We start from the raw sequence: 16,049 nt of genomic DNA on the forward strand, positions 1-16,049 counted from the left end.
CGTGTGAGTTTTGGTAGAGTGAATTCCTATAAGTGGAATTGCTAGGTCTTACTGTCTCAGCATTTGTCATTTTCATAGATACTACCACACAGCTCTCTTGATAACTTGAACCAGTTTACATTTTCTCCAACAATGCATGCTTGAGCCTGTTCCCGTAGCCTCGCACTAATGGTGCGCTAATAATTTGATACTTGCCAATCTGATAACTGAAACATGGTACTCGTAATTTGCGTTTTTCTTGTTATGAATAAGGTTTAGCATATTTTCTGAAGCCAACAGTTTAAAAAACAAAAAGCAAAGAACAAACAACTCCTTCTGAGCCCTTTCTAGCCCAGTCGACTCAGGACTCAGGGCCTGGTCACCAGCACCACGCGGGACGCCGGGCGTGGCCGGGGCTGGAGTGGGTGGCCGCGAAGCCCTCGGTTCCCCCCCATTCTCTCCCAGCCGCGGAGCCCCGCCCCGAGTCCGCCTCTGGCGGGCCTGGGCGGAGCACGTGGCCCAGTGGGAGGTGCTGCGCTGCCTGATTTATTCCCGTCCAGGAGAAGGAGTGAGAACCGCCGGGTCTGAACAGCCCAAGCACCGGGTCTCGGGCCCGCATCCCCACACCATGCCGGGTCCCCGTCTGCTGGCCGCGCTCTGCGGCGCGCTCCTCTGCGCCTCAGGACTCTTCGCCTTCTCCGGTGAGTCGATCGCGCCGCCCTCTCGCACTCGCCCCTCCTCTCCGCGCCGCTCGGAAGTTCGCCGCCGCGCCCTCCCTCTACTTCCACTGTTTACAAACTTGGTCAAAGAGCCGGCGCCGAGCGGAGGGGCGACCTCTCCGGCTGCGCCCGGGAGGGAGGCGGGGATGCTCTCGGCCTCTCCTGCTGTATCCGCGCCGGAGGGGTTTTGGCCGGTGATAGAGGCTTGAGCGCTGGGCGGGGACTCGGGACACTGGGTGACAGCCCAGCCTCCCCCAGGGATGTGGCTTACACAGAACAAAGGAATCCGCTGTGTAGGGCCTCTCTTTTCCCATCTGTAAAATGAGGCCACTGAACTGTGTCTGACTCGCGCGTTCCTTCCACCAGGAAGTTTCTAGGACTCTTGTATTGATAAGTCTTCTCCAGCCAACTTTCCCTGGTAACTCCCTTCCCAGCCCTGGCGGCTGGTCAGTTCGCTGGAATTTTATCCTCTGCTTAAAAGTAGGTGTCTGGTCAGATAAGCGAAGGGCTGGGGAGTCGGTGGAATGGAAGGGCCTCCAGGTGGGACCCCAGAGGGGGCGAGGAGCCTGGGGAGGGACTTGGAAAAGGGCTCCCTCCTGAGGTGGCGGCTCCTGACTACCCCCGTCCCCCTGCGGCCTTGGGCTGCTGCTTTATCTTCCTTGGTCCTCCTCCCCCGCCTAGGATACATCCTGCTGGCAGCTGGGCCTGCTGGTCCAGCTGGTCATGGGGATGCCCCATTCGTTTCACAGTGGGCTGAGGAAAGGGTGCCCACGGGGTGGGAGGAGATGGCAAAGACTCTTCAGGCACTCCCTCCATCATTTTCTCATAGAAATAGGATTGGCTGAAGCAAGTTGGGGGCGGGGGTGGGTCCCAGCTGAGCCCTGGCTCTGCCATCCGGTGCCAGTCTGACCACCAGGCCTGGAGTGGAAGCCTAAGGCCACTCCAAGCTCCCCCGAGACATGGAGAGCTGGCTGGGTCTTAAAAGTCCCTTGCCACTCCTCTCTGACCCCAGAGCCTGAGCCCTGGCAAAATGTCCCTGGGGAACTCTCCCAAAGAGGGCAGGACCCTGAAATCCCAAAGGTGGTTTTGTGTAGGGTGACCTGGCTTTGTGGGAAGGGGGAAGTACCACAGCTGCAGTGCGCAGGTGAGTCAGTCAAGGGCCTGCCAGGTAGGGGAGACCTTCCCCTTTCCCTTTTTCCCACTCACCTGCTTTGCCCTGGAGCAGTACAGGGAGAGGGCACTTTGGGAGGGGGAGAGAGGGGAGTTGGACCTTGCCAGGTCAGAAGCCCAGGGCTCTGGCCATTCTCAAGCCTCTGCCGTGGCAGTGCCCGCCGCCTGTCAGGTCAGGGAGGGGATTAACCTGCTATTTAAAGCCAATGACTAATAGCTCATTGGGAGCCGCCTTAAGCTCCCGAGGCCCACTCTGAGGTGGAGCTCTGAGGCCTCCATCGCTCATTAACAGTGTTCCCTTCGCTGGAGCCCCGGCCCAGGTCTTTGGGGCTTTGGGATCTCAGGAGGGCCTCCAGCCTGGGATGGCTTGACTCTGCAGGGAGGAAAAAAGATGTCTCATGTTTTACCCCAAATGACGGGTTTGGGTGTGGGGTCTGAGGCAGCCCTTCTGGGATGCCAAGGTCAGCTAGAAGGTGCTCCGCAGGCCTGGCTGACCTAGTGAGCTGAAGTTCACTCGAATCAAGGGATCGGGGACAGGCTAACAGTGCACATGTGTCAGCCAGGCCCCCAGCCAGAAGCTGTGATGTCCTCTCTAGCCCTCTTCCCACCTCTAGTCGTCCAGTTTTTCTCAAATCTGTCCTTCCTCCTCACCCCTTCGCCTGACTTCCTGTCTTACCAGGAGCCTGTGACAGCCTCCTTGATGCTCTCCTGGTTTCCTACCTCACCTGCTCCAGTCATATTTCCACACAGAGCCAGAGGGATCTTTGTGTAGCTACAGGATGCCTCCCCACCCTGGGCAGCCCATCCACATCTCTGCAGATGGCCTTTTCTTGACATTCTCCATCCCCAACTAAGAAATGGCTTCCCCACTCCCACCTCATGCTTGAGAATCTCTGACTTTTTTTCGTGGGGGACAATGGTGGGGAGACTAAAGGAAGGTTAAGAACCCTGTTCTGCAGGATGAAAAGTCTAAACTTGTCATTCTTAAGAGTCCCTACCAGTCTCCCTTTTCAGCAATGTCTTACTGTTCTCCAGCATACCATGTCCTCTGTGCTTCTGCTTTTCTGAAGAAAGTTCTTTCCTCATTCCCCAGCCCGACACCCTCCCACTCTGACTTTTTTTTTTTTTTGGCCATGCTACAGGGCATGTGGGATCTTAGTTCCCTGACCAGGGATCGAACCTGTGCCCCCTGCATTGGAAGCACAGAGTCTTAACCACTGGACGGCCAGGGAAGTCCCTCCCTCTCTGACTTTTAAACTAGCTCAGATGTCCCCACCTCTGAAACTTCCTGCTCCCTGGCAGAAACCATCCTCCGGGGGCCCCTCATGCAGGCTTCTGTCAGAGCTCATGGTCCGTCCGTCTTCATTACATGGTGACTTGTCCGCCTCTTTCCTCTGGCTTCTTGAGGCCTGGACTGCATCTGATTTCTCTGTCTCAGGGGCCCAGGACATACATGGTAGTTGGCCCCCCAGATATTTACTCGATGAACAACTTGTTCCTGACTCAGAACTGTCATTGCAGGTGACTTCTGTGACTCCAGCCAGTGCCTGCATGGTGGGACCTGCTTGTTGGACCAGGACAGAAAACCCCCCTTCCACTGCCTCTGCCCTGAAGGCTTCACAGGCCTCATATGCAATGAGACTGAGAGAGGTACCCGCCCTGGGCCATGCCTGCTGCTTCCCACTGGCTCCCAGTTGCAGCCCAGGCTGCTGGGCTGAGCTCCTCCCGAAGTGGACACTGGTCCCCAGCACCCCTCCTGTTGCCCACCAGCTTTTCCCTGGAAGCTCCCAGGCCACTTGGGAAGCTGGGTGCTTCCTTCACTTGGGCTGACTCGCCTACCCGTGACCCTTCTTGGCTCCAGGCTGGCCCAGGCCCCATCGGGCAGATTGGGAGGGGGGAGGGATGAGATGGTTGGGGGAGGCGGGCAGTGGGCCGAGTTTGGGCGGAGGGTCCTTTTGGGCTTGGCCCATCTGCTGCTGCCTGTCCCCAGCTCCTTCCTCATCACCTGCCCATCTCACCTGCCTCCCTCTCCCCAGGTCCCTGTTTCCCAAATCCCTGCCACAGTGATGCCGAATGCCATGTGATTGACGACTTCCACCGAGGGGATGTCTTCACCCAGTACATCTGCAAGTGCCCTCATGGCTACACAGGCATCCACTGTGAGATCGGTGAGTATCTGGGGGTGCCTGTTCCAGGGGGCAGACCCTGAGCCACAGTCCTGGCAGCCCAGGCAGTGTGCCAGCCTTATTCCTGCGTCAGGGTGCACTGAGGCAGGGGACAGAGCCTCAGTTAGGCCAGGGTGGTGTGTGGGGAGGGGCGCGGGACCCTGTTGTCCCTCCCCAGGCTTCTTCCTGCCTGGCCCTCTCTCCTGGGACTGCAGGCCAGGCCTGATGTCCCTGCAGGGGAGTGAGGGCTGGTGGTAACCCCAGAGGTCGTGGGAGTGTTATTTTCTGTCACCATGAACCAGACACACAGCATTAGGGTAAAGTCTTGGCATTTTTCTACCAAGAGGGGAAAACCAACAGATTCTTAATCTTTTGGGGCCCAGGAGGTTAGTTAATAAGGTTTGAGCCTCAGGGTCTGACAGTTCTGGCCCAGGTTTGACCTCTGGCTTCATCACAGAGCTCTGGGAAGAGGGAGAGGCCTGGGCAGGCTGGGTCATCCCCTCACGGTCAGGTGCTCAGAGGCCCTGCGTGTGCAGAGGGGCTGACCCGCCTGGCCTGCTTGGTCATCCACGCGGCCACAGAACGGCGCTGGGCGGGTACCCGGCAGACCTGGCCAGCAATGTCTGTGCACGCCGTCTCCCTCCTGGCCTGGCTGGGGTCCCTCCCACAAACCAGGACTCTTCCTCACCTGCTGTGGGGCAGGCGAGGCCATGTCTAGGCGCAGGGGTGGGGGGAGTTGGGGTGGTGGTGCCAGACATCTGCAGTCCGGTGGGTCTGTCGGTGAGCACTGCGGGCAGGGGGCAAGCGGTCCTGCTGTCGGCAGATGTGGGGCTGGGCTCCAGGAGGAGGAGGGAGGGCAGGGCCAGCCCCGTGGGAGCCGGCTTCTGGGGGAGAGCAGATGAAGTGCCTGTGACGCCCTTCATCTTAGAGGAGACAGCCCCGAGGGCCTGGGCCCTGGGCCCTGGGCTGAGGCCGATGTGTCTGAGATACTGGGTGGAGGAATGCGGGGGAGCGGGGTCGCCAAGGCCCACGGAGCCCTGGGTGGGGCCAGGTGGGCCCACTAATTACCGTGCTGGGAGCCCAGGTAACCCTGGGTGTGCCTGAGTGGGGATTACTCATCTAGCCTCCTTCCGCTCCTCGGCCTGGGGTCTGTCCCGGGCTGGATATGGCAGCACCTGGGGCAGAAGGCAGGAGGCGACCACAAAGCTGGAGGAACAACCCCAGAGAGACCTTTGCAGCCCCTCCTTATCTGTTACATGGTGTGTTTCCTTGGAGCCCACCAGGACCCCACAGGCCCAAAGAATGCACGTTTGGGGCCTCTGGGTGTGGGCATGGGCTCTGTGAGGACAGAGCAGACCTGGGTTCAGGTCTCTGCTCAGCCAGTGGCGGGCTCTGATCTTGGGTGTATGGCCTCCCTTGTGCCTCACTCTCCCTGCGAGAATGTCAGACACCGAGCTCGGCGTGAGCCTGGGGTGTTGGAATAAGAGTGGATCTGTCCCGGGTTCTCTGCTTGGGAGCTGAGCCCCAGGCACACAGGCTCGGCCCCCAAGGACCACATCGCTTGGCCAGGGGCAGCTTCCCAGATGGCTGGGTCAGGACCAGTAGCTAGAAGGGGCAAAGGATATGAGGGAAAACAGAATGGCACTCACACCCCATCCAGAAAACTCCTGCCAGTGGGATTCTAGAAAACTCCAGGCAGATGTGCTTCTTGCTTTATGTGCAGTACGAGTACTGTTCATTGCTGTCTGAGGCATTGCTTCTTCCAAGGCCGTCCTCCTGGGGGAGCCAGGGACTGGGCTGGATGTGGTGGTCCTCCTGATGGGGCAGGGACACAAAGGAAGAGGAGGCCACACTGGTATTCGCTCAGCAGCCCCCCCCCCCTTCGAATAATTGCTGCTCCATATCCTGTAAAAACGAGACCACCTACTGCAGCCTGGTGGGGGACATCAGCTGCCAGTCATGGCAGTACCATGAGTGCCGGCCTGCCCTAGAACCTTCTGGCAGCCCAGGGTCCCAACCCCCAGTGACTCTGCCCGGCCCCTCTCTTCCTCACTGTGCACCTTGTCTTGGTACCTCCTCCTTAGCCCTCATTGTCCCTTCATGGTCTCTGCTCTGGGTCCCCGGCAGAGGCCACGCTGTCTTGTTCTTGTGTCCTCTGGGCCCCGCCTGCTCGGGTGGCCCTCTGACTGCCCCCTCCCCCCTCAGTCTGCATCTCGCCGCTGGGCATGGAGACGGGCGCTATCGCCGACTCCCAGATCTCCGCCTCGTCCATGCACTTTGGTTTCATGGGTTTGCAGCGCTGGGCCCCGGATCTGGCCCGCCTGCACCTCACGGGCATTGTCAACGCATGGACGTCCAGCAACTACGACAGAAACCCCTGGATCCAGGTATGGAAGGGACGGCTCAGGGGTGCGTAGCGTGATGGGAATGGAGAAGGCGGGATGAGTGCGCCTGCATTTGGGGGTCACCACGGGAGGGTTCATAACCGGGGTCCAGGTAGCATGGTAGCAGGTTCCCACGGGTGAAGTATCTTTAAGTAGAGGGCAGCTTTGGGGGCCCTGGAGTGCGTGGGCAGGATGAGGGGGAGTGAACGCTAGGCTGTAGAGGGGCTCTTTGCACTGTACGAGGCCTCTGGAAGCTTGTCCTTGTGTGCTTCCCTGAGCACTGGGTCCAAAGCCTGGAGAGGGCCAGATGAGAAAGCCTCCCTTATTTGTCCTGCTTGGGCTGTTCTCCTTCTGGGCTGGGGGAGTGATGGGGGTGAAAAGAATCTGGGAGATAGGGGTTCTGTCCTTCCTGTCCTGGTCCAGGTGAACCTGATGCGGAAGATGCGGGTGACGGGCGTGGTGACGCAGGGTGCTAGCCGCGCAGGCAGTGCCGAGTACCTGAAGACTTTCAAGGTGGCCTACAGCACCAATGGGCGCAAGTTCCAGTTCATCCAGGGTGCAGGGGAGTCAGGAGATAAGGTGAGGTTTGTTGTGAGCCCTAAAGAAGGGCTGTGGTCAGCAACCCCTGGGGCTCCAGCGCTGTTTGAGGGCCCCCATTGAGGTGAGGGTGCCCTGGCTGATTGGCCATGAGGTGGGTTTTCAGGTGTGTCTTGGTTTGAAGAAATTGGGAAACCCAGATTGTGCCCGTGCTCTGTGGTTAAAAGTAATAGCCCCACTTTATAGATAAGAATAGTGAGACTCAAAAAGTTTCAATGACTTGTTGAGGGTGGCGGTAGTGGTGGATATGGGATGCATTCAGAGCCGTCAGGGATACCATGTACAGTCATACAGGTTGTACACCGCTCAAGGGTGTCATTACTAAGTCAGCACCATTCACGTCATGTTTGTGTACTTCTATCTGTGGGAAAATTGTTATAAAAAAGTCTTTTGAGAAAGCAGTACCTTTTCCTAATTTGCACAGAGGCACCCTATAGATCATAGGTGGCCCTGTGCGAAAGACAGGGGTTTATGCCCAGGCCCCGTGGTGACCAAGGAAGATCTGAAAAGGGGAATCTGTGTTGAGGGCTGTGGGGTGGTCAGAGGAAGGGCTGAGCCCCTCCTGGCTCTGCTAAGCCCACCTCTGCCTCCAGGCCCAAAGAGGAAGGGGAGACCACTCCAGGAAGTGGGACTGCCCACACTGACCCACTCCTCCAATCTGCCTCTTCCCTCCTAGATATTTATGGGTAATGTGGACAACAGCGGCCTGAAGGTCAACCTGTTTGAAACCCCTCTGGAGGTGCAGTATGTGAGACTGGTGCCCGTGATCTGCCACCGGGGCTGCACCCTTCGCTTTGAGCTCCTTGGCTGTGAGTTGAATGGTGAGTGCTGGAGGCTCTGTAATCTTCGGCGATGGCTCTCCCTGCCCCCTCTTTTCTCAGCCAAGCTGAGCTGAGTAGGGTGGCAGCAAGGCCCAGGAACCTGGGCTCTCACAGGAGATGGCCACGAGAGGGATCACCTGGCCATCAGCAGTCCTGCCCAGGTGTTTGCTCTTTGCTGGTTGGTAGAGGAAAAAAAGACACCACTTCAATTTTCAAAATATTTTCACTTACTCTGATTGGTTCCTTGAGCTTCTAGAACATGTAGCATTAGTTCTGTTTTGCAGATGTCAGTTCCACGAGGGCAAGGAGTTTGTTTTGTTCACTGCTGCATTCCCAGTGCCTATAACAGAGCCTGGCTCATAGGCACTCAATAAATATTGATGGATGGGTGAGTGAATGAATGAATGAGGAAAATAAGGCCCAGATAAATTGTTTATCAGGGGCACACAGCTGGTAGGTATTAAAAGTTGGTCTGAATCCCTGGGCTTCTGACACCTACCCATCCACTGTTTCTTCCCCCAGACCTGTAGCCTGCATTCAAGAGAAACATGGGGACTTCTAGGGTCATAGGGCTGGAGATGGTGGTTTTTTTTTTGAAGATTTTTTTGATGAGGACAATTTTTAAAGTTTTTATTGATTTTGTTACAGTATTGCTTCTGTTTTATGTTTTGGTTTTTTGGCTGAGAGGCATATGGGATCTTAGCTCCCTGACCAGGGATCGAACCTGTACCCCCTGCATTGGAAGGTGAAGTCTTAACCACTGGACCGCCAGGGAAGTCCCCTGGGGATGGTGATTCTTGTTGCCCTTTCCGGAGAGATTCTCAGATGGAGGGACGGGGGACCAGAAAGGGAAAGGTTTCTGCTGAGTCATAAAAAATCTCACCACTGGTGAGGTCAGGGTGCAGAGCTTGGGCTGAGGGCCTTGTCTCTGCCCAGCTCAGCCCAGCCTTGCCTTCTCTGAGGTCTGATATTTCCCTCTTTTTGCAGCCACAGTGCCACCTGCTGGCCACCGGCAGAACTGTAGGGCTCACTAGGCAGAGCTGCAGAGTAGAGGTGGCTCTCTGTCTTTCTTGTCTTAACCCAAGACCCACCCTCTGCTCCCCCTTCCACCCTCTGTGGCACCTCTTTCTGTTATCCCGTTTTAGTTACTGCCCAATACCACTCAGAGCTCAGTTCAGTGACTGTCTGGGTTTAGTCTTTTTTTTAAGTATGAACTTGAGCCAGAATATTCTTGCTCCCAGGGTCACTGCTTTTTGAGCCTAATTGTTCTTTTAAAAAAAAAAAAAAATTTTATTTATTTATTTATTTTGGCTGTGCCAGGTCTTAGTTGCGTCATGTGGGATCCTTAGTTGCAGCATGCGGGATCCTTAGTTGCAGCATGCATGTGGGATCTAGTTCCCCGACTAGGGATCGAACCCAGGTCCCCTGCATTGGGAGCACGGAGTCTTAACCACGGGACCACCAGGGAAGTCCCCCAAGCCTAACTGTTTTAAGTGGGAAGTTAAAGACTTTGCCTTTTGCTAAAAGGAAATTCAGGCAGTTGGTAAAGGACAGAGACAGGCCTGGGGCCCCCCACCCTGGGCTCCTCTCCCTGGAGTCCCTCACTACTCACTGTCATAGTTTGAAGCCTTTGGCTAATTGCCGGCGTAGGCCTGTCACAGCCGGTTACCTCCAAGGCCGAGAGAAGGTGAGTCTGGCGAGCCGAGGAAGTGAAGTTTTTTTGTCTGCTTCCCTCAAGGACTGGACCATCTCCTTTCCCTTGTAGGCATTCCGGTCACCTGGAGAGTGTTGGTGTGTGCCTGTGTGCACATGCGTGGGGCTGAGGTCTGGACATTTCTGGGTATGCCCTGCACCAGGATTCCTCTTCACCAGCAGGCAAGGTGTCCTTGGTGAATTGATTAGTTATTTAACTCAGTAGACATTTATTAAGATATTTATTAAGCTCCTTCTGAGTGCCTGGCTCTAGGGAGCAATATAGGTGAGATCCCTGACCTCATGGAAATTGCATTCTAATGAGGGAGGCTGATGTGAGACAACGAGCAAATAAAAGAAAGTTCAGATAGCAGTAAGAACTATGAAGGAAACATGAGAGGGAGATGTGATGAGGGTGACTTGGGGTGAAGAGAGGGAATGGCATGGGGACTGCTGTGTTGGGATGGCGTTTGAGTAGAGGCTTGAATGATGGAGATCAAGCCGTGTGAAGAACTTGGAAAGGGCATCCCAGGCAAGGAATTGACATATGCAAAGGCCCTGGGGCATGTAAAGGATAGAAGGGAGGCCAGTGGAGCTGGAGCCTAGAGAATGAGGGGGTAGCTTGGTGGGTGATGAGGCTGGAGAGGTGGGCAGAGACAGACCAGACAGGGGCCATGTAGACCATTTTAAGGATTCAGGTCTTTATCCTGAGAACAAGGGGCAGCCATTGTGGAGAGAGTGCTAATAGGACACGATTAGAGTTGGGTCTAGAAGAGATCCCTTAGGCTGTATAGGGAGAATGGGGGCAGAGGGCCATTGTGAGTGAGGGGGGAGACATGTGGGAAGATAAGGTGGCTTGGATCAGGGTGGTGGAGTCAATGGATTGTACAGATTAGAGCCTTCTACTAAAGTGAGCTCCATGGACCAGCGGGATGAGCATCACCTGGGAGCTTGCAGAAATGCAAACTCCCAGCCCCACCCTTGACTTTCTGAGACAGAATCCTCATATTAACAAGGTCCCCAGGTGAGCTGTGAGAAGCACTGCTCTGGCACCTCATTTTATAGATGGGGAGTCTGAGGACCAGAGAGGGGAGGGACTCCCCAGGGTCACATAGCAAGTGGTGGAGCTGACAGTCCTGCTCTCGGCTTGGTGCCCTGCCCAGTTGCATTTTATGTGGAAAGCTGTCTGACATGCTGTAAGTGATGGGGGCATGAACTGCTGGAAGCAGATGATCTGTAGAAGGGTTCACCGTGGGCAAATGATGCCTTGGCATCCTCTGCAGAGTGCCCCAGGCTTGTGCCGGGCTCATGGCCCTCCAGGTCTGGAGCCGTGGGATGAGCCACCTCCCAGCCCAGCAGCCTCTCTCTGTGGGAGCAGGGTGGAGGTTACCTGGTGCACCACCGTCACGAGGAGATGGTACGATTGGTCGGCATCAGCACACTCTGGAGGCAAATTCTTTAGTGGCAAGGGAGCAAGCGTGTGGGGAGACAGTGAGGTAAAGCACTGGGTACTATAGTCAGCTCCCAGATGGAGCCATGACTTTCCAAGCCCACTCTCCCACTTCTGATTTTGCAAAGGAACAGGCAGTTGTGCAGTGGTGATTCTGCCACGTGTGAGACATGCCCTTCGTTCTTTTGGGAGTTTTGTCTCCTGCCCGTTCCCAACTGTTCTGGCCACCTGCAGGTGCAGAACAGCCCGGCACATTCCTGAGTGTTTGGAGCAGGCCTGAGTGAAACCAAGGCCAGCTTCTCAGGTAGCCCTCCCAGGCCTCTCTGACAGCATGCCAGGTAGTGAGTGTGTGAAGGCCCTCTGGGAGGGGCTGTGGGGCAGGGATACAGGGTCGTTCCTGAGCCCCAGGAGTTCTGACTTTTCGGCTTCCACCTGCTAGAGAGCAGGAATGTTGTCCTCCTCATCGCTGGGTCACCACCAGGCAGGCCTTCACGGCTCTGGGTGGGTGCAGGAATGGTGGAGATAGTGTCACAGTGTGACGTGGTGATTAGGAGTGTGTGTGTGTGTGAGACTTGCGCACAGTGCTTAATGTCTCCCAGCCTCAGTTTTCTCATCTGTGGAATGGGGTTACAAATATCCTCTTCGTTCCGGTTTTTGTGTGGTAGATTAAATGACTGAAGTCGGCACTGAGTCAGTGAGATGGTTGTTATTAGCAATCTTGACGGTTATCCCAGGACTCAGCGGTGTGAATAGCAGCTGTACTGTAGGAGTGACAGAGGAAGTGCTGTGAGTCCAGAGGAGGGAGAAGTCCCACCCAAGTGAGGTGGTCAGGGCAGGCTTCTTGGAGGAGGTGTCCCATGAGTCAGGCCTTGAAGGAGGGTGGAGGTGGTAGATCAGGGCCTGCCCTGGTGCAGAGGGAGAAGAGCGGTGGGTGACCTGTGCAGAGCAAGTGAGGGGCGCGGGGTGGGAGCTGAGATGAGGAGTAGGTGGGGCTGTCGGTAAGCAAATAGAACGGTTGGCCCTAAAAGGTGGAAGGATCTTCCGTCTGTTGTCCAAGAGGATGCCAGAGGTCGGTCAGGAGCCACAGAGTTCTTTCCCCTTCACCACCTCACGCTCACACCTCTGGGAGGCTGTGGACCCCAGATCTGGGTGACAGCACCCCCCTTGTTGGCAGGATGCGCTGAACCCCTAGGCCTGAAGAACAACACCATCCCCAGCAAGCAGATCACAGCCTCCAGCTTCTACAAAACCTGGGGCCTCAGTGCCTTTAGCTGGTATCCCTCCTTTGCACGGCTGGATAATCAGGGCAAGTTCAACGCCTGGACCGCCCAGACCAACAGTGCCTCTGAGTGGCTGCAGGTGGGTCAGGCTCCCCCTGGGGTGCAGGGCTGGGGTAGGCTGGCGTTGGGTGGGTTTGGGTGGGGCTGTTGGATCTATGACCCTGGCCCAACCCAGGCTTCTGCTCCCCAAGAGGGAGTTTCAGCACGGCCTTGTTTGTGTTCGGCTTTGCTCCTTCTTCCTCTCATATCCCCACCTTTCTCCTGATTCTGTAACTCCAGAGGGGGGGATGGTAGGGGAGCTCAGTGATGCTTCCACCAAGGCCCCCAGCCCCAGGTGGTGAGTGTGTGTGTGTGTGTGTGTGTGTGTGTGTGTGGTGTGTGTGTAGGGATAGGGCCACCTCCATTGGCTGCCACAGGGTGATAAGGCTGAGCCCACGTACAGCAGGGCAGGACGGAGGAGGGACACCTCAGGATTTCTCTGCCTGCACTCAGAGCATGCTCTCTAACTTGCCGTCTGAGAACACACCATGTGACAGCCCTTGGATTTCATTGAAATTGGGAAGCGCAGGAGAGTCATGGAAAACCAGAGCATCCACTCATTTTATAGATGAGGAAACTGGGTCCCGGCAGGGTGAGGATTTGCCTGGGGCTCACCCGCTTGTTGGCAGTGAGTTGGGTTTGCAGCCTGGGTCTTGGCACTGCCTGCCCAGGGGCAGCTGGCAGGCTCCCTGGGATGGGCAGGGAACCGGGGGGCAGGAGGGGCATCTCTAGGCCCCAACAAGCACATTAGCCTGTGGGGCTGGGTTCCGTGAGGAGCTGCCTGCCTTTGGAGTCCCTCAGGACCAATGTCAGGCTGTGGACAGCCCTGCAGGGGCCTCAGGAGCAGTTCATGTCCCTATAGGCTGTGGCCTCCCCTGTCCCTGTTCCTATCCTATGAGGAGTTGGCAGTGAGTTGGCTGGAGCCCAGGCTCTGAAATCTGAGCTTCATTGCAGAAGAGTGCTTAACAGTGTCTGACAAAGTAGGTGGGATTATTTATGCCCATTTTATAGATGGAAAACTGAGGCTCTGCCAAGTGAAGTAGTTTTCCCAAAACTAGATTGTATGCCCCAGTGTGTCTGCCTTTTCCCACCTTACTGGAGATGGTCCAAGCAAAGAAGATGGGGTGGATTTTTTTTTTCCTGTAGATTGACCTGGGCTCTCAGAAGCAAGTGACCGGCATCATCACCCAGGGGGCCCGAGACTTTGGCCACATCCAGTATGTGGCAGCCTACAAGGTGGCCTATGGTGATGATGGTGTGAACTGGACTGAGTACAGGGACCAGGGTGCCGTGGAAAGCAAGGTGAGTGTGTGTCCAGCTGTCCTTCCCTCCCCACTCCAGGGGTGCCCTGCGAGTGGGATCTGGGGCCCTGAGGGGAGGAAGGCTGGCTCTGGGGCCCTCCTGACCCCCTCTCTGTCTCCAGATCTTCCCTGGCAACATGGACAATAATTCCCACAAGAAGAACATGTTTGAGGTGCCTTTCCTGGCTCGCTTTGTGCGCATCCTGCCTGTGGCCTGGCACAACCGCATCACCCTTCGCGTGGAGCTGCTGGGCTGTTAGTGGTAGGCCCGGCTGCAGTGACCGCAAGGGCCGTGGGGGCACCTGCCCCTTTTCTGGTCCTCCTGGCCTCCTGGGGACCTGCTGCCTTCTCCACCCGCCCTCCTGATTGTAGCTGGCCTGGAGGTGGGGGTTTCAGTCGTCTCTCCCTCCCTCCTTCCCTCCACCTCCTCCCTCCCTCCCTTCCTCCTCCCCCTCCCCCTCCCACATGCCCCTGGTGCCCACCCCTCATGCCATCCCATTTTCTTAGGCACGTGGGAGTTGAGTAGGTCTGGGATGGACAGGGAAGGGCGAAGTAGGGCGCGTGGGTCCTCCCTAGCGCCCCTCCCACACCCCACATTCCCAAGGCCCTGGAGGAATAGGCCCTGAGGCCCCAAGCTGGAGAGTGCTGGTCTCCTGCCCCTCAGCCCTGGGGCATGATGCTGCCACTCTGCTGCTGCCACCTAGCCCCCCGACACTTCCCCCTCATCTCCCTGGAGACCCCTCTTGACCCTCATCCTGAAGCCTAGAGAGAAACAGACGCGGGTGGGGTGGATCTGTGGAGAGATGGGGGAGGAGGTGGCTGGGCCTGGGGGGCCCTCTGTGCTGCTTCTTCACCCCAGAGTACACAGGCAGCTTCCAAAATATATTTATATCACCCCCTGAACTCTCGCTGTGGTTCATCATTGCTCCGTCAAAATGGGCTTTGACTTGGGCTGGTGTCCCCACCCTGAGTCCTCCCCAAGCCCCGGCATTCTTGTGTCACCTGCCCGACTACAGAGAGGGAGGAGACTACTGGGGGTGGTTCCCACCGGAGGGGCCAGGACTCTTCCCCTCAATTCTCCTCCTCCAGACCCATGCAGCCCCAGGGCCATAGCTGCTGCCAGGTGAGTGCCTGGGGCGGGGCCTGTGCAGAGGCTGTCTTCACAAATGCCTTTGCTCCCTTCCCACGCCAGGAAGACAGGCAGAGGCTGCTGGTTTTCCCCTGCGGCAATTGCCATTTTCTCTGCAACTGGAGTGGTGGGCTGGAGAAACTATTAGAAACTCAGTGAACCTGGGCTGCTTTCAGAGCTGCAGGAGCCCCAGGGCGGGGTGCAGTGTGGGATGGGAGGGGCCAGGGCTCTGCCAAGTGGGCGGGGCGTTCCTGGCCCAGCACACTGGTTCCTGAGAGGCCACTGGCAACTCCACTCCAGGGCTGGGAGGAGAGCTCCAGGGGTACCCCTCTCCCCCGACCCCCTCACATCATGCAGGGGCCATCAGGAAGTGGCCAGTGGGAGGCAGTGCAGGCCAGTGATCTGGAAGTGGGGCTTGCAGATAAAAGAGGGACTGACTAGCTGGGAAGGGGCATATGAAACCACCCTAGTATTCAACGCCTTGGGACACAAGATGGATTTTCCGGAACAGACTTTGGGAGCCATGCCTTTGTACACATAGGCACCTCTAGGCAGCAGATCTGGCCATGTGGCTGCCAAAGGGAGGGTGTGGCATTGTTGGAAGTTCATCAGAGAAATTAGTCTGGAAGTGGCTCCCCCCCAAGAGCTCCTGTTGCCAGGGCTTCCTGGCTGGGCAGGGATGGAATAAAAGGCCCAGGCTGTGGTCTCTGAATGAACTGGGTTTGTAGGGCTCCCCACCTCTGGGGGTCTATTGGCTCACTCCTTCCTGTTTCAGAGCTCTCCTCCGTGGAGCTGCATGGGTTGGGTTTGAAGTCAGTCTTTCTGGGTGGTTGCTGGCTTTAGGACTCCCTCCTGGGAGCATTTCCTACCACCCAACCTGTTCAGGCCTCTCCTGGGGACTTAGCAGACAGTGGGAGAAACAGCTTTTTCCCTCCTGCATCTCTGCTCTTGGATGCCTCCCCAGTAAGTAACTGCAGCTCGAGCCTTGTTAGAATGCAGGAGTCCCACTTGCAGAAGGGGAAACCAAGCGTCACTTCCAAGCGTCACTTTCATCTGTCAATTTGTCCCTCTTTGTGGCGTTGAATATTTTCTGTGGGCCAGTCTCATTGGCTGGTTGGCTGGGTGGGCTGGTGTCACAAGCCCCCCACCCGGCCCAGGAGATCCAAGGTGACTATGGAATTGCCTAAGCCACCTCTCAGTCCCTTCTTCCTGCTCATCTTTGCAGCCTTGGATGTGTTGGCCATAGCCTTCTGAAAGTCCCCTTCCTGGGACCCTGGACCTGGGCCCCCTCCCTCCTGACCCCTTCTGTCTTTGGCTCCTCTC

The 16,049-nt window shown here is 56.7% G+C and overlaps 1 protein-coding gene across 1 annotated transcript; it reads left to right on the forward strand.

Annotated features, from left to right (window-relative positions):
* Positions 1-515: 515 nt before the first annotated feature.
* Positions 516-14,493, forward strand: MFGE8 (milk fat globule EGF and factor V/VIII domain containing). The gene is made up of 9 exons (XM_036844235.1): positions 516-680; positions 3,390-3,518; positions 3,905-4,036; positions 6,239-6,420; positions 6,841-6,996; positions 7,691-7,835; positions 12,152-12,336; positions 13,443-13,598; positions 13,720-14,493. The coding sequence occupies exons 1-9, from the start codon at positions 608-610 to the stop codon at positions 13,855-13,857; spliced, it is 1,296 nt and encodes a 431-aa protein (XP_036700130.1). The 5' UTR covers positions 516-607; the 3' UTR covers positions 13,858-14,493.
* Positions 14,494-16,049: the final 1,556 nt, after the last annotated feature.

This window comes from Balaenoptera musculus, chromosome 2, assembly GCF_009873245.2.
Source record: "Balaenoptera musculus isolate JJ_BM4_2016_0621 chromosome 2, mBalMus1.pri.v3, whole genome shotgun sequence".
Lineage (NCBI taxonomy): Eukaryota > Metazoa > Chordata > Mammalia > Artiodactyla > Balaenopteridae > Balaenoptera > Balaenoptera musculus.

Bases quoted from the DNA above. Each gene is read 5' to 3' on its own strand.
- MFGE8 (XM_036844235.1), top strand. From the start codon at position 608: ATGCCGGGTCCCCGTCTGCTGGCCGCGCTCTGCGGCGCGCTCCTCTGC. The intron at 681-3,389 runs GTGAGTCGATCG...CTGTCATTGCAG, and splicing joins AGGACTCTTCGCCTTCTCCG to GTGACTTCTGTGACTCCAGC. The intron at 6,421-6,840 runs GTATGGAAGGGA...GTCCTGGTCCAG, and splicing joins ACAGAAACCCCTGGATCCAG to GTGAACCTGATGCGGAAGAT.